The sequence below is a fragment of the Micromesistius poutassou genome (assembly GCF_964030765.1).
Source record: "Micromesistius poutassou genome assembly, chromosome: 9".
Taxonomy (NCBI): domain Eukaryota; kingdom Metazoa; phylum Chordata; class Actinopteri; order Gadiformes; family Gadidae; genus Micromesistius; species Micromesistius poutassou.
The window spans coordinates 18,717,706-18,739,093 of record NC_140279.1 but is presented as its reverse complement, the minus strand read 5'-3'; the positions used below and the strand labels follow the sequence as shown (position 1 = coordinate 18,739,093).

Here is a 21,388-nt window from a genome sequence, read left to right as displayed (position 1 = left end):
GACATTGGAAATAACCAGGGAGGAAACGTGGAAATTTGGACTATATTTGATCTGCTTTTGCATCTCCCTTCCAACCAATTTTTCTGAAATCGGATTTGCTTTGAGTGGATTGGACCCCAGCACATTTACCCAATTACCCTCATTAGCCCAACCTTCGTTTTAGAGGCGATCTCACCATCCCATCATGACCAAAGCACTTATTGGGGAATCTTAAAAAACATTCTTGAGCGTTATAAAATGGTGTAGGCTTTATAGGCTTTGTATTGGCTTTATTTATTAATTTCATCAAGTAAATTGCAACAGTTTAGCCTAATGTGTGTGTGTGTGTGTGTGTGTGTGTGTGTGTGTGTGTGTGTGTGTGTGTGTGTGTGTGTGTGTGTGTGTGTGTGTGTGTGTGTGTACAAGGTGTGTTTACAATAATATATCATATAAAATATCCAATGACCACATACAAACTGATTGCCGTGAATAAAGTAGGGGCCAGTGGCTGTGGCTTTCTCACTACAACTTTTAAAAAGGAAGGATACTGGACATTGTTGCCAGATTGGGCGTGTAATCTGTCCCAATCTGGCAACGCTGACTCTTGACAAACGGGTTGGCTGATAGTGTAATAATGAAGAGAGGGAGGGGGAGGCCGTCTGAACCCATTGGACGAGGGGACGAGGGGGCGGGGCCAAAACAACAGCTCTCCCTCTCCTTTTTTTGACTCCTTGTTTAGCGCAGGTTGACGAGTCGAAGGAGCACGATACTTTCGTTTTACTTTTGTCGGACGGTCGAAGTGGCCTTATTCCACCCCACGGAACCATCCAGGTAGCCCACACTTCACCCCACACAGCCACGGTGGCGGTTAGTCAGTGTACTACGGATCGTATCGTATTGTGTTGTGTTGTATTGTATAGGACTCGGTAGGCTACGTGCAGGCGGGCGGTGGAGTCACAAACCCGTCAGACTAGACCTGTTATCAGGTTATCTGCCGTGGCCCCACCACAGGTATGTTAAACGTGTTACTTTGTGGTCCCCGACTGTTTTAAAGAACAAACCGCGTTGTTTCAGTGCGTAGAGCAGCAGGATGTGATCGTCGAGGAAGGGGTCCGTATTTCCGCATACTGGAGTCCAACTGCGTCGTCCACTAACTAACTACTAACTAACTAGTCCACTAACCAACTCGTACCAAGTCAATACTGCACACAGCTCAGTGAGAAGAGCCCGCCTGTAACTATGCACAGAATATGACAATTGGCCTTATTCTAGCGACACAAAATAACCCCTACCAGGTGCCGCAAAACTAACTACTAACTAGTCCACTAAATAACAATCTAGTCTACTAACTAACGAACTAGTCTACTAACTAACTGGTACGAAGTCAATACTACATGCAGCTCAATGAGAAAGGCCACCTGTAACTATGCACAGAACAGCGACACTAAGTAACCCTGACCAGGTGCTGCACAACTTCCGAGAGAGTGAGTGTGATCAGATGAGCCATCCCAGATAACAAACCAACCTTTGAGGCCATCTGGTATATGGAGCATGCAAAGTGTGTGTACCTGTACTTCGTCCCTCAACTCAAAAGGGTAATTAAAACGGGCCAAATGAGCACAGCAGACATACAGTATATTGTTCCTTGGGGCATAGCTACACTTCAGGTTTGACAAGCTAGACGAAAAATCAGGCTGCAGATGAGAGAATGAAGTGCTGGTCTGAGTGCCATCCACTGGATGTGCATGTCACCACGCCTTAACTACCTGGTGAACCCTAGTTTAGAAGTCATGACAAACTCTAGCCTACAATATTTCCTTTTAGTGGCAGAGAGATCCATTGTTTAGGGGATATCCCCAAGCCACAAAAATAACTTTTCTGATGGTATATTATGACATATTTGCTTAAAATAGTGTCACGCATGTCTTATAGCACTTAGGCTTTTCAGTTGTTTCCTCATTTTTGATTCTCCTGTGATGATGGCTTGTTGTTCTGTATTTATGTTATTACAAAGTTACGTGTGGTGACCACACTCGCTCATAGCCACTACAAATGCAATGGTTATTGTGTTTCGAATGGCATTTATTTCTAACATTTATCAAACACAATCACTTCTACACTACTACTACATTGTTATGAAAGTAATATTTTGCCGGCACACTACCAAACAAACACACATGGAGGTCTTCCATTTGTGGGACTTTGTTGAACGTGAACCAGAGGTTGAAGACAAAACAATTTAACGGGAGAATTGTTCTTCCCAGAGTTCATCCGGGGCCGCTGCTTGAACCTGACCTGGATCGAGGCGTGCAGACATGGCCAGTAACTCCTCCATGGATCAGCCCTCACTCCCGGAGGATGGCTGTCCCTGCAACAACACCAGGTATTCAAGAGTCAAGATTGTTTATTGTCATATCCACAACAGTTGTGGAAGCAGTCGCTGGCAATGAAATTTACATTTACATTCAGGGCATTTAGCAGACGCTTTTATCCACAGCGACTTACAATAAGTACATTTGTCATAAGAAGTGAAACAATATATCGCCGTCGGTGCAGTAAAGACGTTCATAGAACCAAGTGCCAAGCACTAACAATCTCCAGGCCGACCCCATTCCCTGTACACAGCACTGATAGCCAGCTACTGCAGATGCTACACAATTAAGTACATGCTACACAACATGCACGCACAACACAATTAAGTACATGCTACACAATTAAGTACAATGAATGAATACAACATGCATTAAGTGTGTTCATCAAGTGCCAGGACGTACAACAGACAATAGTGCAACAGACAAATAAGGGACTGAATGGCTGTGTGGAGTCTAGGTGAACTCTGAACAGGTGGGTTCTGAGTCGTTTGCGGAAGCTGGTGAGCGACTCTGCGGCCCTGACATCAGCAGGGAGCTCTTGTGTCTCAGGCTCCTTCAACAGGCCTTCTGTCTCTCCCAACATCACGTCACCTGGTTTAGTAACTGGTGTTTTCCCCCAGACCCCTCCAGGAGGGGACAGAGGTGGCCGTCCCTGAGCAGTCAGAGTCGGAGCGGCAGCAGGCCATGGAGGCCATGTTTGAGGTGGGTCGCAGTGCAACCCGGGACGTCTGACCAACCCGTGTGTTTGAAGAGACACTGAGGGTTTCGGGATGTAATAAACGAAACATTCATTAATTAACTAAAGCAAAATGGACAGGATGTGTATGCGTGTAGAAGATGTACGGCATTAAACACAAACGTTCTTATCCATTATGCTACTCGGGGCATTAAAAGTTCTTGGGTCATCGCTGTTATTTTTGTCTAGCAACGCAAGGGGCAGATCATCTCTTTTGTGATGAAGGAGCTGCACAAGATGGGGAAGTTCATGGGCGTCAACGCTCCCGAGGGCGGCGAGGAGGCCCGTGAGGAGGCCGAAGAGGAGTCGGACAGCGAGGACAGCGACCTCACGCGGGGCGCCCGGGACGAGGTGGTGAAGCTGGCCCTGGGCTTCCTCAGGAACATGAACCAGGACGAGATCGCCGAGAACGTGCACAGCAGTAAGAGTCTTTGAGTGTTTCTGTGTGCTATATTTAATGTTTGAATACAGATGATGATCTTAACGAGCCAGTAAACCCACCAGGCTGAGAGTTTAAGGCGAAAGGGGGGGGGGGGGGCGTGTTATCTCCATGGTTACGACCCCATTGTTGATCTTAACGGAAAGGGAGGGATATAATGTGTACTAATAATGTCTTCTTCTGTCTGTTTGTTTTTCCATACAGAAACCCTCGCTGTTTCTTGCCAACGTAATCTCAAATCTAGTCTGAAGGCCAAGTCCCACTCTCTGTTTTCATCCTTTTTTAAACAAAGACATCCCATCATTTACAATCCACTCTACGTGTCAGAGAGCAACGGGGAACTCAACCACGCACAAGACATCAGAGCCATTGAAGGCTTTACCTTGGAATGTTCCGAGATCTTTATACCCTTGCCAGGGAAAGATCAACCGATCAGAACAATGTTGACCACGGGAGTTTCTGGCATCGGTAAAACCGTTTTCATACACAAGTTTATCATGGAATGGGCAGACGGAACAGCCAACCAGAACGTGCATTTCGTGTTTCCTTTCTCGTTCAAAGAACTAAGTTTGCTCAGAGACAGGAAGTCCAGCCTAGTGGAACTTCTTCACCACTCCTTTTATGTCACGAAAAAAGCCGAAGTGGACAACTTTGACAAGTACAGAGTGGTGTTCATCTTGGACGGTCTGGACGAGTGTCGGTTGTCTCTGGATTTTAAGAACAATGAGATCTGCACAGACGTCAACCACACGGTCTCGGTGGACGCGGTGCTGACAAACCTCATCCAGGGCAACCTGCTTCCCTCCGCTCGCATCTGGATAACCACGCAGCCTGCCGCGGCAGTGATCGACCTGATCCCTCCGGAGTACATAGACATGGTGACGGAGATGAGAGGCTTCACCGACCAACAGAAGGAGGAGTACTTCAGGAGCAGATTCAAAAAGAAGCGGCTAGCCAGCAAAATGCTTTCCATTATCAAGACGTCGCAAAGTCTGTACAACATGTGTTCTGTCCCGGCCTTCTGCTGGATCGCCGGCACCGTTCTGGAGCACGCCATCGCCACCGCCCCGAGTTACATGATGCCCAAGAACGTGACCGAGATGTACATCCACTACCTGGCGTCTCACTGCTTGCCGGGTAATGCAAAGAATCACGCTAAGCTTCGGGCAGATCCTAACTGGAACACCAAAATCAGGAAGCTCATTATGGCCCTGGGGAAGCTGGCGTTCGACCAGGTGAACAAAGGCATCATGATCTTCTACGAAGAAGACCTGCAGGAGTTTGGCGTGGACATCAAAGAGTCCCAGATGTACCCGGGGATCTTCAACCACATCTTCAAAGAGGAGCGGGAGCTCTACCACGACGAGGTGTTCACCTTCTGCCACCTGAGCCTCCAGGAGTTCCTGGCCGCCGTCTACGTGTTCGCGGCCTTCATCAACACGGGGGTCAACCTGCTGTCGCTGACCCAGCCCACGATGGTGCGGGGACAGCTCCCCGACGTGCGCCTCATCTACCAGAGTGCCATCGACCAGGCCCTGATGTGTGAGAACGGACACCTGGACTCGTTCGTCCGCTTCGTGCTGGGCCTCTCGGTGCAGTCCAACCAGACGCTGCTCCGGGGCGTGGTGAAGCAGGCCACCTCCATGACCAATCAGAACACCATCCACTACGTGCACAAGAGGATCCGGGAGAACGTGCCCCCGGAGAACATCGTCAAGCTGTTCCACTTCCTGCGGGAGATGAACGACCCCACTCTGGTGGTGGAGATGCAGCAGTATCTCAGAGCGTGGCTCTCCAGGGAGACCCTCGCCCCGGCTCAGTGGTCGGCGTTGATCTTCCTTTTGCTGTCCTCGGAGAAGGATCTGGCCCTGTTTGACCTCAAGAAATACACTGCCTCGGAGGACACTCTGCGGAGACTGCTGCCAATGGTCAAAGCCTCAAATATCTCTCTGTAAGTGAGCAGATAGTAAACAGTCAAAAAAAAAATGGTAACATATTTATAATTGTAACATAAGTGTCTCATATCAGTGCTGGAGTAAGTCCTAGGGGAAACAACTGAATATATATTTGGAGTTAAAATAAATGTGAATGTTTAACATAGTCCACTCACTCAACTCTGATCTGTGTGTGTGTGTGTGTGTGTGTGTGTGTGTGTGTGTGTGTGTGCGTGTGCGTGTGCGCGTGCGTGCGTGCGTGCGTGTCCTTGTCTGCAGGCTGAACGGCTGTAACCTGACGGAGGGCTGCTGTGAGGCCCTGTCGTCCGTCCTGGGCTCCGTCTCCTTCAGCCTCAGAGAGCTGGACCTCAGCGCCAACCACCTGCAGGACGCCGGCGTCAAGCTGCTGTCTCCCGGCCTGAGGAGCGCTCACTGCAAACTGGAAGTCCTCAGGTACGTTCTGTAATGAATAATAAACCATTTGACAACCAGCCTGACTATTACAATTGTAAATGAACCCTTTACAATTCACGATGATATTTATTCTCTGCATGTCGACATATTGGTATTAATCAACACCTTGATAGACTGACATTTCAGACATCATTCATCATCATTCTATGTATCAAGCTCATGTCCATATTTGGAAACCTCAGTAACTTTTTTAAATGAGTTAAATCTTCTCCTAAAACACGGAAGAGCAGAGTTTGTTTCAAGTAATAAAAAAAAGGATCAACTCTGTCCTACCCCTTAGCTGAGGCTGTATAATAATGTGTTAAACCTAAATGCTCAAAGTATCGACTGTACTTTTATTCTATTTGTCTGTCGTGTGCTTATGTAAAACAATGTGGGCAGTTGCATTCAGTGAATATAAATTGGAAATACAAGGAATGCGGTGGTGGTTCTTCTTGAAGGTTGAAGAGCTGTAATCTGTCCGACGGAGCCTGTGAGGTCCTCGCCGCCGTCCTGAGCTCAGAAACCTGTAGTCTGAAGGAGCTGGACCTGAGCACCAACAACCTGCGGGACTCCGGGGTGAAGCTCCTCTGTGCTGGTCTGGAGAGCTCTCACTGTAAACTGGAATCCCTGAGGTCAGTTTTACTGGTTTAACTGGGAACACACAAAATCAGCATTATTGACATGTGGTATATATGTAAACACGTTCCAATGGCGTTGTGTATTTAGTCCGTTCACTGTTTTCCGGGTGTGCAGGTTGTCGGGCTGCCTGGTCACACAGGAGGGCTGTGCTTCTCTGGCCGCGGCTCTGAGGTCCAACCCCTCCCACCTGAGAGAGCTGGACCTGAGCTACAACCACCCAGGAGACTCTGGCACGGTGCTACTCTCTGCTGGACTGGAGGACCCGTGCTGGAGACTACACACGCTCGGGTGAGAAGAGGCCGTCAGTGAATCATGGAAGAACGTTTGCTCTTCTTCAACGATTTATGTTCATGAATGTCCATGTTTTCTGACTTTGCCTCTCCCCCATCCTCCCTCCCCCCCCCTCCCCTCCAGTGTGGAGCACAGCGGAGAGCTGAGGCTGAAGCCTGGTCTGCTCAAGTGTAAGTAACTACAGTATCTAGTTTATATAACGGTAGGCCGATGGCACGAACCATTTGTTCCTCACCAGTCGGTGTAAATGACCTAACCCTCCCCCCGCCCCGTCTTGTCTTCCCCATCAGATGCCTGTGAACTCACGCTGGAGCAGAAGTCGGCGTACCGGCGGCTGTGTCTGTCCGCGGACGGCCGGGGGGTGACCCTGGTGAACGAGCGGCAGCGCTGCCCCCGCCACCCCGACCGCTTCGACTACAGCCGGCAGGTGCTGTGTCGGGAGGGCCTGACCGGCCGCTGCTACTGGGAGGTGGAGTGGATGGGCCTGGTGTCCATCGGGGTCACCTACAAGGGCATCACCAGGAAGGGGGAGAGTCTGGAGTGCTGCCTGGGCGGCAACGAGGAGTCCTGGAGCCTCTACTGCAGCTCCGACCACTACACGGCCAGCAACGGCCAGAGGGGAACGCTGGTGTTCGTGCCGCCGCCGCCGCCGCCCCCGCTGAAGGCCGGCTCGGGCCCGGGCCCGGAGAGGGAGAGGGAGAGGGTGGGGGCGTTCCTGGACTGGCACGCCGGCACGCTGTCCTTCTACAGAGTGTCCTCCGGCGTGCGGAGACACATCTACACCTTTCAGTCCAGGTTCACGGAGCGCCTGTACCCCGGCTTTGGCTTCGCGCCGTGTGCCTCGGGGTCCTCTGTGAGCCTGTGTCAGCTCTGAACACGCGTCACACACACAGACCGACACCGAGGTATATGCATCAATATAATGATTACAAACTCGATTTATAAAGCGCCTTTCAGCACGAACCTTGTTTTTTTTTTTTTTTTTTCCACGTAGAAGACTGAACAAGAATTCGATAAAGTAAAATAACCGGTCCACAAACTAGTGAGCAACAGCTCACTAATGTACAAACCATCACACACACACAATTACCCAAGTAATATCAGTCAATCATTAATTTCAAAAAGGCTCAGGTGTCAGGTTTCAGTAAATGTATTATTGTCAGCCCATGTTAATGATTAATTGCTTAGAAAACGGATGAATACATGCATTTCTAGTTATGTTAATAACTCTTTCTAACTCTTTATTTATTTTTTACCTATACGATCCGCTCAATCTTAAAAAGACCAGGGTCTTCAAACTCCAGTACAAATTCGAACATGCTTTATTCAGCTTTCTGCTCTGGGCCAGGCTGTCCCTGGCCTGAAGGGGGCAGTGTTGATCATATCACTGTTCCATCAAATGATTGTAGTTCCTATCTGTATGATGACGACTTATAAAATCAAAACTAGAGGCCTTGATTAAAAAAAAACGCTAACAATCAATGCTTCTTCAATTTTATTTCCAATTTCTAGAACTAAGAAAGGGTCAGCCGATATGTTATGTATTATAAATACAGATTCTGATATTATTTCCTCGCTCCCACTGCACTGCAGAGGCAGTGGGAAAAGCTTTGCCAAAGCCAAATATAACTATTTTATTGGGTCAAAAAAAAAGGGGGCAAGGTCTGAGCGTTGACATTTGAGGCGGGGTGAGGTCTACGGTGCGGTGGAGGGGAGAGACGCTGTGGTCGGCCGTCATGGCTCCTTTGCTTTACCAAAGTAAAACGCTGTTTTCACAGTGAAACATTTAAACTAATATGGGCATTTAGAAGATCAAATGAAGGAGATGTCCGTCATGGAGCAACCACATTATCTCTGCTGATGATTAACAGGGTAATTAGGTTTTTCAAAATTTAGTTTTATCTGGTGATGTCCTCTCTGCTCTTAATATGAATGTGTTTTTTTTGTTTTTACAGAAATATAGGTCTATTTTCTGCTTTAATATACATTTTTGCATTATTGTACATTACTTTTAAATGATTTAAATCCTGGTAACAAAACGTTTCTTATTAAAAAATTGAAAGTCGACTGTGTAGTTTGGTTTCCTTGGCGATGAGCTTTTCCTCTGTGTATGTGGTTTAGTATGCATTCAAATTAGAAAATTAATTAAAGATTAGATTAAAAAAACAGTTAATAATGCTGAATGCCCGGAGCGGGAAGAGGAACGTTATTGCATGTATTGTGCACTCGTCTCTCATTTGAATGTATTTAAGCAGTTTGAAACAACAGCCAAGTGAAGCACTGTGCTGGCTGTCCTCTACATACTATACTCCACAACGCCCAAAGCTCTGAAAGAAGAAGTACGTCCTATACAGCCACCGTAACCTTCACATTGTCCAAGGGTGCCCCCCCCCTCCCCCTATTTGGATTATTGATCTGCTATCGAAGATAGTTTTGGGTCCCACCTACAACAGGTACACAGAGGGTACACATGACCAATGACGTCATAGCCTTATCCACCCTGGCACATAGGAGCAGGCAGCCTCTGGTTGATTGGACAGCTGCATAAACACATTCCTTTCTTTTTCTTACTTCGCCTACTGTTATCAGGTCGACTTTTGTCATAAGGTCTCACTCGTCTTCAAAAGGTGTATTGATTGTAATGATTTCCTGACAAAAGCTTTTAGGCCTATACCCCACATGCAGTGTTGTGCATGAACTAGTTCAAAAGAACTAGTTCATTGAACAAGTTCATTTTTCTATGAACTTTGAACTGAACGCAACATATTTTTAACTAAAGAACTTGAATTTGAACTAGTTCAGATTTTGTGACATTCTGAATTGATGCTTAGGTCCAGATGACATGTTTATTAAATAGAGTTACTGCCTTAGTTGTGATGAATGAAACAGGTGTTCAAATAATATCCACAACAATCTGAGAGTGTAGTGATGGGCAGCTGGTAATGGAGAGGATTCATTTAAAAGATAAGCACAGAATACTCCCAACAGTTTTTCTTCGGTTTCTAAAAAAACTGAACTGAACATGAACTAGTTCAAAACTGAATGGATGAACTATGAACGTGAATTTATTAATTTTCATTCATTTTTGTATGAACTGAACTTCGAACTAGTCAATGTGAAGCGTGAACTTGCACAACACTGCCCACATTACGCACCCACAGGCGTGGTCAGCGCGTTCCTGTCTGACAGCAGCAGCAAAGCTTGCTGTTGCAAAGTTCAGTTTGCATCAGAAAAGAGGTGGGGCCCAGTGCATATAGCAATAAATACAGTAAACTGTTGTCGAGTCGACTTTAATGTGGTACAGAAGGTGTGAATCAACACACAGGACACACCACAGGATATAACCGTTCATGTCAACACAATAAAAGGCGAACCGTTGAGATCATCGTGTACACACACCGAACCAGTCGCTTTATTGTGTTTTCGTTTTGAACCACTGTGTGAACGGAGTGGTATGAATGAGGACCTGGAGGCTCGGGAGGACGAGCTGCTGGCTCTGGACAGCATCTTCGGGTCCGAGGCGTTCATCCGGGCGGCGGACGGGACGCGCGCCACCGCCGCCACCGCCGCGGGGCAGCTGCGCGTGTCCGTGGAGCTGCCGCAGGACTTCTTCGTAGCTGTCAAAGACGGTAAACAAACCCACCTTTCTTGTATGGCCTTTTTAATAACCATATACTGTATGATATACACTCGGTTTAAACGGGCCGTTGGGATGTCCCCTAACTAAAGTCTGTCAAGTCAAATAAAATCGTCACGATTTAAGTTCCAGAGTGGTAAAGTTGGTTTTATATTGGACGTTGGATATTGGACACATTCGAAAAATCTATTTAGCACTGGCTTCGATGGACGAATTTGTGTCAAACCAACTTTGACGTGTTAATACAAGGCCTGCCTATAGAACACAAAGCTTCTTTTGTCAAAAAGATTTTATACAATTTTTAAATGTTAAATGCTATAAATCTATTATGCGGCTTGACCTTTTGACCTACACATGTTAAAAACATGTGGTGAACTCAGCTAACTGTCCTACACATAACACAAAGTTTAATTTCTCAAAAAACCCAGTTTGATTTTATATATATTTTTTATGGAAAAAAAATGCTTTAAATGAACTGTTACCAATTTTGATGATGAGGAACGTGGAACACAGGAGTGTTTGCTTTTTCTCATGCAGAGGGTACAGAGGTACCCTCTGTACCCTAGAGTACTTACCCTAAGCTTTGTGTTATTTGTGGGGCAGTTAGCTGGGCTCATCAGATGTATTTTGAAGTGGGTAGGTCAAAAGGCCAAGCGGCATAATAGATTTATAGCCTTTTTTAACGTTAAAAAATATTTATAAAATCAAAAGCTGGGTTTTTGGAAAAAATAAGCCATGTGTTATGTGTGGGGCAGTTAGCTGAGTTCACCAGATGTGTTTTGATATGGGTAGGTGAAAAGACCAAGCCGCATAATAGATTTATAGCCTTTTTTAATTAAAAAGAAATTGTATAAAATCAAAGGGTGGGTTTTTGGAAAAAAATAAGCTTTGTGTTATGTGTGGGGCAGTTAGCTGGGTTCATCAGATGTCTTTTGACATGGGTAGGTGAAAAGGCCAAGCCGCATAATAGCTTTAAAGCATTTAAAGCATTTATTTTTACATTAAAAATATATACAAAATCAAACAGTGGGTTTTTTGAGAAATTAAACTTTGTGTTATGTGTAGGACAGTTAGCTAAGTTCACCACATGTGTTTTAACATGTGTAGGTCAAAAGGTCAGGCCGCATAATAGATTTATAGCATTTAACATTTAAAAATTGTATAAAATCAAAGGATGATTTTTTGGAGAAAATAAGCTTTGTGTTATGTGTAGGGCAGTGAGCTGAGTTCACCCTATGTGTTTTGACATGGGTAAGTCAAAAAGTGAAGCCGCATAATAGAGCTTTTATCAACGTTAAAGTGGTAGAAAATCAAAAGATGTTTTTTTTTTACAAAAGAAGCTTTGCGTTAGATAGACAGTCCTTGTATTAACACATCAAAGTTGGTTTGACACAAATTCGTCCATCGAAGCCAGTGCTAAATAGTTTTTTGAATGTGTCTAATATCCAACGTCCAATATAAAACCAACTTTACCACGCTTTAAGTTCCTGCGTTTGTTTCCCAGGCGACGCCTTCGTTTATTACGGGGTCTCGTCGCTTCCCCCGCTGACCCTCCGGTTCGAGCTGCCTGAGGAGTATCCCTCCTCCGGCCCCCCGACCTTCACCCTCAGCTGCAGCTGGCTCACCGACGCACAGGTTCTCCAGCGATCTTTTACACATATATTCTTATGTATTATATTTATATTATATTATATTCTTATTCTTAAATATTTATTTGAGGTGTTATTTGTTTGTTTGAGTGTTTTCGTTTTTTTGTTCAGTTAATATATTACATTTTCAGGAGAGATGTCATCATTCGCATGATCGCTGAATTCCCCCCCTTCTCTCTCCCCCAGATACGCGCGCTGGACGCTCACCTCGCCGGTCTGTACCGAGCCACCGGCGGCGCTGTTGTGCTCTTCTCCTGGGCGCAGTTTCTCAAAGAAGACACCTTGCGCGTCCTGAACGTCAACTCTCTGCTGGTGCTTCCCTCCGACGTAAACGTAAACCGCCCCCCTTGTCCTGAAGAGGTCACCTCTCCTGTTGCGGACCCTGGCAGCGACCGGCCCGACCGGGCCGCGACTCTCAGAGACATCAGAAACAACCCCGAGGGGGGGGCTGGCCTCACGGTTTCTCCCCTGGACGATAATCTCCCCGAGGAGGAGGAGGAGCCGTCAGACGGGGGCGGTGCGACCGCTCAGAGTGTGAACCGTCCTGATGATGATGATGATGATGATGATGATGATGATGATGATGATGATGATGATGATGATGACACAGCACCTCAAGGCGCCTCCAAACTACACGGGGCCGGACCCGGCGCCTCTGACCCCGCGGCGTGCGACAAGCCTCCCTGTTCCTCCTCCTCCTCCCCCCCTCCCCCACCGGCCGCCCCCGCCCCCGCCCCCCCACAGCGGGGCTCCCTGCTGTCCCTCCTCCTGGTCCACGACGCGGCCCAGAGGCGGCGGCGGTTCGCCGACAGCGTGCTGGACTGCGGCGTGTGTCTGGCGCCCGTGCCGGGCTCCCGGTGCATGCAGCTGCGCGACTGCGAGCACGCTCACTGCGAGCCCTGCCTGGCGCGGTACTGCGGCGACCTGATCGCCGAGGGCAACGTGCGCGCGGTCGCCTGTCCGCAGCCCCGCTGCGAGGCCACGCCCACGCCGGCACAGGTCTCCTCCCAACCACACAGAGTCGCACACAGAACAGGATGTTTTGACTTGTTATAGTGTGTGAGTGAAGGTGCCATGACGCGCCACGCCAGGTGTGAGTGGTGTGATCGGCCGTTACAAGCCGTTTTGGAAATCGGCCCCTTATGACATCACAGGTGGGCGTGACCACCTAGATGTGTGTGCTTGAATAGATCAGTCCACCAGCTGCCTACCCAGTGGACCGTAGCAGACGTTGCTCATCTATCTGTCACACATCTAGGGGGACACGACCCACCTGTGATGTCATAAGGGGCAGATTTCCAAAACGGCTTGTAACGGCCAATCACACTCACACCTGGCGGCATGTCATGGCACCTTTAAAGTGTCTGCTAATTGGTTGTAATTTTTGGTTAACCCAAACCCTCACCCCCCGCTCTGTAGGTGAGGAGGCTCGTGGGAGATGATCTCTTCTACCGCTACGACCGTCTGCTGTTCCAGACCAGTCTGGACTCCATGACGGGTAGACGCGGTCCCTTAACTCGCGTCATCACACGCTTATTTATGCTTTATTTTCAACCACCTTGTTAGCGGCGTGTCTACTGGCGACAGCCAGCGGGGCAGGAGCGGTCAGGGTGAGGGCGTCTCGCTCAGGGACACCACGACACTCAGCTAGGAGGAGCCGGGGATTGAACCAGCGACCTTCCGTTTACCTGTCAATCCGCTCTACCTCCTGAGCCACTGCCGCCCTAGTTACGCCCCTGTTATGTTTGTCAAAACAATACAAAGCTAGTAACTACGACCACATACCTACACGGCAACACAAACACGCACGCACGCACGCACGCACGCACACGCACACGCACGCACGCACGCACGCACGCACGCACACACACACACACACACACACACGTATATCATCACAGATCTGTGTAGCCTCTTAATCATGTGCATCACACTATTATGACTTGATGTTCTTGTGTTCCTTGCAGCACATTGCCCCTCCTCTGAGCTCCTCTCTCTCCTCTCCCTCTCTCTCTCTCTCTCTCTCCTGACCCCCCCCCCCCCCCCCCCCCCAGATGTGGTCTACTGCCCGCGGGTCACCTGCGCCAGCGCGGTGATCCTGGAGCCCGCCAGCGACCTGGGCCAGTGCTCCGTGTGCAGCTTCGCCTTCTGCGTGGCCTGCAGACAGAGCTACCACGGGACGGGCCGCTGCCCCGCCACCGGCCCACCACCCCCACCACCCCCACCACCCCCCGCGGACGACTACATAGACATACCACACACTCTGGGTAAGTGAGGGGGGGGAGAGGGAGGGAGAGAGAGAGAGAGAGAGAGAGAGAGAGAGAGGGGGAGAGAGAGAGAGAGAGAGAAAGTGTGTGTGTGTGTGTGTGTGTGTGTGAGAGAGAGAGGGGGAGAGAGAGAAAGAGAGAGAGAGAAATTGTGTGTGTGTGTGTGTGTGAGAGAGAGAGAGACAGAGAGAAAGAGAGAGAGAGAGATGATAGTGTTGTCACTGACTATATGTTTCACTATCCAGGGTGTTTGGATTCTATCTGAAGGTTCTCGGACGGGATAAAAGCATCTCCTTCTAAATGAACTCATATTACATAATAATAATAATAATAATAATAACAACAAGAATATAGACAATTTCCTGTCACTGCATGCACTTCCTCCATTAACGTGGAAGGGCACGCAACGTGCTGTTCATTTGAAACGACGTGCTCCATCCCAGGGGAAGGGGGCGGGGTTTGGGAATGAAGATGGATTTTTCATCCTTTTATGTTTAGTTGGTAGTTGATAGTTGGTGGCTCTAAAACAGAGTCCACGGTCACCTCTCTGAAGACCAGTGCGTTTGTGTCTCCTTGTGTCCCTGGTTCCTCTCCCCCGACCCGTCTCCTAGAGGGCATGATGGAGCTGTGGGAGGACTACTGTGGCGGCAGTGCAACGAGGAAGAAGCTGTTGGAGAAGCGCTACGGTGCCCGTGTCCTCACCACCTCCATGTCGGAATACCTGAACGAAGGCTGGTACACCGACAACGAGACCAGAAACTGCCCTCACTGCCGCGCCACAATACAGGTGAGTCTTAGCCGGGCTCCACACCGAGGAGCTGACGGGTAGTGGGCGAGTCTCTCCTCCGTCTCACTCTCACTCGCTCTCACTTTCTCTCTGTGTCTCTTTGTCTCTCTCTCTCTGTCTCTCTCTCACTTTCTCTGTGTGTCTCTCCTTCTCTCTGTGTCCCTCTCTCTCTCTCTCTCTCTCTCTCTCTCTGTGTCTCTCTCTCTCTCTGTGGCTCTCTCTCGCTCTCTATCTCTGTCTCTCTCTCTCTCTGTGTCTCTCTGTCTCTGTGTGTGTGTGTGTGTGTGTGTGTGTCTCTCTCTCTCTCTCTGAAAAACAGTATTTTTCATTGCTATGATCATACGCTTAAGATGAAGTATAGATCAATAATTCTGTTTCTTTTTTTTTGTTGATACAGAAAAATGGCGGTTGCAACCAGATGCTTTGTGCCGTCTGTAAACGGGCGTTTGCATGGGCTGTACTGCCCGTCAACAAATACGTACCTTAGCAAACACTAACACTGTCCCTTACTCTACACCATTATAATCTATTGCTACACAGCCAACCTCAGCATTAACAGCCGTTACTTTTACAGTTCAGCATCAAACCTCTTTCCTTTATTCAGTGGTTTATTCAAGTCTTGTTTCGCTTCTATTTCTATCATTTATTGTCAGGTTAGACGACTTTGTCATCGTGTGGTTTTCCGACACGTTACGGGCTAGGGATGCTAGCTGGCCTAGCTGCTAACTGAAGTATATATGTGTAACACTTTACGATAATGGTACATTAATGAACCAACTAACCATGAGTCAAAAGTTAACTTATGGTTTATTAACCATTAATTTAGATTGGTTAATGCAGTAATAAGCATTATTGTATAGTATATATATATATATTATAATATATACATATGTATATATTATCTTTAGCATAGGAGTCAGGGTTAGGGTTAGAGTTGGTGGCTCAGGGGTAACAATGTGATCAATATATTAAACATTGTTTACATTAATATCTTTGTTAACATGAACCCCTTAGTAAATTATTACTAGACTATTAGTAAACTGTTCTACTATTTACTTACTATTTTACCCTTATTGTGAAGTTGTACTAAACATCTCTGCAACACAAATACAAAGTCATATTTTACATTACGTCCAAACTGTCATTGCTTCAGATCCTGTTGTAATGCTTTGTAAGGTGTTTGTTAGGTGAATGTATTTTGAGATGATTATTAGACATGTTTAATATATTGATATTCATAACGTAATAAAGGAATGCTAATAATGAACAAAATATGGTTTTTTGCTGAATTTGCTCCTTGTTCTCTGTCATGTCATGTCCTCTAACCACCAGCAGGGGGAACTAAACCGTAGAGGCACATTCTGAGAACCATCGGTCAGAACTAGAGCCCAAGTCTGTTATGCTAAAGTGTTTATGATAAACAGGAATTCTATGATTCAAGCAGGACTCCTTATCTAACAATTCATTCATTCATTTCTATGTGGGGCTGTGTTTATTGTCCTTTTGGCATGCTTATCAATATCGCTCAGAGCTGAAATGGTGTGGATTCACACCAGCCGTGAACAATCCAAACATTTCCAACGCTTTTCAAAGGGCATGGGGAGGTTCACCATTTCAGTTTTGCAGCTCAATTTCCGGCCTTTTTTGCCTTTTACCTTCAACACAAGACCACAGGAAGCAGTTGTTTTTCTCCACGCTGACCCCAACACAAGGCTCTTTGCACATCGCTAGCGATAACCACAATGAATGAACAACTGTCTGGTCTGTTAAACTTCGGCCAACCAACACGTGAGTCAAGTCCATCCCTCGTCTCCCTGTCTGTCTGTGTCACACTCTATCTCCGTCTCTCCATTGCCCTTTGTTTGTGTACATGTGTGCTTGTTGTCGTTCGTGTGTTTCACGTCCCCAAGGAAACGCAATTTTTTTTCACGCAGGGGTCAGCGCTTCCTTCTAAAAGGTCTGGACATCTGCCCTGCTGGGCTCACCACCCAGCCCGGACCTTCACAGGGGCTCATAGACCAGGGGTGGGGTGGCTCTCTGGGCCAGAATGTAATGTCAGCGGCGAGCAGCGAGGATATATGAGCATGCTACGTATCATTCTGGAATTCCAAACATTATTTTTTTTGTTATCAATATTCTTCTCTCTATGGTTACTAGGCTACTGCTGTTTTCCCCAACCTGTTTTCGCAACCTTCATTCAATACTTTACCTAAAGGTTTTGTATCGTCTGATGCCTTTTTGGATGCATCGATGTTTTGGGTTTAATACAAATGATTGTTTGAAAAATGAGTACGACTGAATGTGGATCTTTTCAACCGTGCCAAAAGAAGCCTTCTGTAAGCCTTCTGGCTCCATGGTAATTCCTGTCTCTCAGGGTTAATGGGGTCATTGCATTACTGTTTTTTTTTAATTAGTTTTGGAGGTGTTGTCTATTTCCTAATGAGGCCTGAAGCGCACCTTTGAGACCAGGGTTGGGATGAGGTCTGATACAAAAAAAAGTACTTAATTTGATTGACTGTTGAAGTGCAAAGGTTTTGGTGGGCCAGAACTTTTGAGAATTAGAAAAACTTAACAATCGTTCAGTTTTTCAAACTCTTGTTGTTTGAGGGTTACTTATTGTTATTTGTTAAAATGTTGCCTTCCTTTAAATCCGTCCTCGTCTGGATATTGCGTCACTTACTTTACATAAACCCAGGCTTCTTAAATCAAAATCCACCAATGTTGTGTCAGCATGTGAACGCATCCACGTTGTTTTTGCGGTTGTGTGACAACTGCGATTCTCAAAACGGGTTAAATAAAACATTTCAAATAGACTTAACGATAACATCGCATCAATCTCCCCGCTGTGCAGCTCTGAAGCCTTCCGCTAGCAGCCAGCCTGCCACTAGCAGCCAGCCAGCCAGCGTACGGCCCGTCTACCGGTAGCAGCCAGCCAGCCAGCCAGCCAGCCAGCCAGCCAGCCGGCCACCATACGGCCCGTCTACCCGATGATCCCCTGCTCACCACAGGACAGAGCGGAGTTCACCCGTCTGGGGGGTTGATGGTACCAGAGGCCCAATAAAACAATCATTTATCGTATCGTGATAGACTTTTGATCAATATCAACATAAAACATGTTCAATATATATATCGAGAAGAGACTGGACCACCGAATATAGCAGCTGGGTTTGTTACACGAACACGGTTCCGTACTTATTTACAATAGTTGAGTGTTTTTCATTGTTGTATCGACATTGGAGTATTTATCAATGAAGAACAGTGGAAGGTCATGTTAAGTGTTAAACAGAAGTGTTTAAATCCGGCATGGTAATTCCTAGTCTTTTTAGGTCATTAAAATGATCAATAGTTATTGATATCGATCAATATGATCAAGTTACATCATGATATGTCTTTCAGCCATATCGCCCAGGCCTGCCCAGGACTTTGCAGTACTCACCTCAGCAGACACCAAGCCAACCCTTCTGTAATTATCATCATCATCTGTTTATTCAACTGTCAAACACACACAAAATCAGTCAGCCAGACATCATTCAGTTCTATTGGCAACATTGTTCAGAGGCACTGTGTGTGTGTGTGTGTGTGTGTGTGTGTGTGTGTGTGTGTGTGTGTGTGTGTGTGTGTGTGTGTGTGTGTGTGTGTGTGTGTGTGTGTGTGTGTGTGTGTGTGTGTGTGCTGAGGTGTTTGCAGAGTGTAGGTTAGTGGAGCTCAGTGGGCCGGCCTAGAGTCTTCCAGACTTCTGGCAATTTGACGATGGAGGGGTATAGTCAAAATAGAAAAGTTGAGCTGCTTTGTGGATTAGTTTGATATTCTAAATAATTAATGAGTACTTGAGGGAGGGGATGTTAAGTCAATTGGTTTTCTCACATCTTTTGGCGCAGGTTTTCTGTCAGTGTATTTCAGTGTCCACCATGGTCAGTTTTGTTGAACAGTACAATGCAAGAATAAATACACAATGCATCAGATCTAGACTCCGTCAGCATTCAGTTTCTCTCCTTTGCTAACATAAAGGTACTGTATATAATATTTGTAGAAAAACATTTTTTTACATACAAAATGTAGGTGTAAATGTAAAACTACAGTTGCATCAGAGCATTCATTTTCCAATAAAACAATATGTGCCATGTCATCATAAATGTTTGTATCTTTGAAAACATAAAAACATGACTTCACATGCTCAACTCTACTGTGGCCAATGAACATTTAAACCGATCTTTGAGCAGAGCATCCAAACTAAACCCCTCATCATTCTGCAGTTTCCCTTGTTGCTCCTCAGTCTTTACAGTGTATTATGTAGAAAGAATATTTCTATTTCTCAGGCCTAAAATAAATCAGATATATCTCATGATGTAAAAATATTCAGTTGTACATGTACTGTGGAACGATAATGAAACATTATCAACAACATGTTGATGAAACTATTTGACAAACTGCAACAAACATGTGACAAATCGGCCAAATCAGAGTAAAGGATTGTGAGAGATCATAAACAGAACAAGCAATACACAAGGATTGACCAATTTCAACCTTTAGTCCGACCAGAGGAAAGACCACAATTCATTCCCATGACTACAGACGCTCAGACCGAAACAAGAACTCCTGTAGTGGTCTTGATGATGTTGGTGTAAAGGTACAATATTTTATATCCAGGCTTCATAATAAATCTGGTATCAATAGCATCTAGAAAGAAAGTCTGATATTCAAGTGCAGGACATCACAAAGGTATCGATCCTAAAACCTCCCGGTCTGTGCGCTGCCGACGGGGGGACTGCACCAGCTCACAACACTGCTGCTTCTCCCCAGAGGAGTCGCGGTGGTCATTACAGAAATCCCATTACTTCTTTTTATTTTTAGTTTCCCAGGGTGAGAGCCGTTACTGTAAGGGCTCCCGGTTGTTATTTGCTGATTGGACCATTCTCTCTAATGGTGTGTGTGCGTCCTCCCTCTCTTCAACACAACTCACAGTAACACACTGGCTCTCTCTTACCATCCTTGTGTGTGTGCTGCGGTGTGCTGCACTTTTGATAGTGTGTGTGTTTATGTGTGTATTTGTGCATGTGCGCATGCATGTGTGCCTCTCTGGTTGTGTATTTGTGTGTGTGTGTGTAGTTTATTTGTGTGTGTGTGTGTGTGTCTAGTGTTTATGTGTGTGCGGCTCATGGGAATACTCATAAAACAGATGCTGCCAACTACACCAACCCCAATGGGCGAGTTAAGAGAAAGTGGTGCATTTGGTTCAATGAACAACACAAGTACACTGCAACTGACCTGATTATTCTAACGTGTGTTGAGTTCAGTGTGTTTGTGATGCAATGGTGTGTGAATGTTGTGCATTGCAGACCTGAGAAACACATGAACATAAATGAACTAAACAATGTGTGTCAAACGAGTATTCAGGGTTAACAATAAAGCGATCTTAATGTTCTCCTTTGAACAAAAGATAATTTGGTATTTTCAGTGTTTGAGGACGAACTATGCAAATTATCCGTTTACTTCTCCTTCCTGTTTGTTAATGACACAGGAAGCGTTCAGGTGAACGAACAGTGAAATTTGTCTACAAATGGGAGACATTTACCACAGCGCTACCACTCAACACATCGCCCGTTCGGCTACGAGGAACTAGGGGGTATTTTTTTTTTTTTTACAGTGGATTCTGTTATGTGGAACGATGGCATTGTGTTTGTGGGGAGGAAGGCATATTCAGTCAATGTTGACAACGTTTTGAGAGCGAGATAAGCTACAGTGGCTGATGGTGGGATACGGTTTCGTGGGGGTGGCGCGAAGAGAGAGAGACATTGAAGCAGCTGCTTCAGGCTTTTCAATGGAGCTGCTACCACCGAAGCCGAGAAAAAAAAGAATCCATAATACTAATAGGCCTAGTTGATATTTTTAAACAGGCTAAATATAGCCCGACCCAGGCTTTGTCATCGCTGTCATCGCTGCAGCACTTCATAGAGAGTAGCCAGTGTCAAAGGCACACCGCTCGTCAAGGTATGGCTTTAGAACTCCAAACGCCTCGGGACTGGACGGTACGTAGTGCTGCACTCATATAGCGACAGACCAGTGCGCCAATGGCCACTTAAACACTGTGTTTCCTGAAGTACGAGAAGAAAAGATTTGAACCCGGTAACAATATACAATTCTCTTAATGGCAAGCAAAACACACGCACACACACACACACATCCGCACTCACACAAATAAAAT

The 21,388-nt window shown here is 46.3% G+C and overlaps 2 protein-coding genes across 4 annotated transcripts; both read left to right on the top strand.

The window, feature by feature from the left end:
• Positions 1-718: 718 nt before the first annotated feature.
• LOC311353401 (protein NLRC3-like) lies at positions 719-8,905 on the top strand. 3 transcript variants are annotated; one of them, XM_084473306.1, is made up of 10 exons: positions 719-810; positions 2,244-2,362; positions 2,972-3,053; positions 3,313-3,508; positions 3,731-5,477; positions 5,740-5,913; positions 6,375-6,548; positions 6,670-6,843; positions 6,970-7,016; positions 7,137-8,905. In XM_084473306.1, exons 2-10 carry the CDS (start codon positions 2,295-2,297, stop codon positions 7,718-7,720), a joined length of 3,246 nt encoding a protein of 1,081 aa, XP_084329432.1. In that variant the 5' UTR covers positions 719-810; positions 2,244-2,294; the 3' UTR covers positions 7,721-8,905. The 3 variants fall into 3 exon arrangements, with proteins under 3 accessions (XP_084329432.1, XP_084329430.1, XP_084329431.1); XM_084473304.1 differs by having other exon boundaries at positions 3,277-3,508; XM_084473305.1 differs by lacking the exon at positions 719-810 and adding an exon at positions 834-990 and having other exon boundaries at positions 3,277-3,508.
• Positions 8,906-10,300: 1,395 nt separating this feature from the next.
• LOC311353406 (E3 ubiquitin-protein ligase RNF14-like) lies at positions 10,301-15,790 on the top strand (the record flags this gene model as incomplete). The annotated part of the gene is made up of 7 exons (XM_084473311.1): positions 10,301-10,475; positions 11,988-12,118; positions 12,319-13,131; positions 13,552-13,630; positions 14,187-14,399; positions 15,011-15,186; positions 15,584-15,790. 7 exons carry the CDS (start codon positions 10,301-10,303, stop codon positions 15,671-15,673), a joined length of 1,677 nt encoding a protein of 558 aa, XP_084329437.1. The 3' UTR covers positions 15,674-15,790.
• Between the last annotated feature and the right edge of the window lie 5,598 nt (positions 15,791-21,388).

What these genes read in the sequence shown, in the direction of transcription:
- LOC311353401 (XM_084473304.1), top strand. Translation starts at nt 2,295, where the DNA reads ATGGCCAGTAACTCCTCCATGGATCAGCCCTCACTCCCGGAGGATGGC. An exon ending in CGCCGAGAACGTGCACAGCA is followed by an intron (nt 3,509 to 3,730) that starts GTAAGAGTCTTT and finishes TTTTCCATACAG; the next exon opens with AAACCCTCGCTGTTTCTTGC. An exon ending in AAAGCCTCAAATATCTCTCT is followed by an intron (nt 5,478 to 5,739) that starts GTAAGTGAGCAG and finishes CCTTGTCTGCAG; the next exon opens with GCTGAACGGCTGTAACCTGA.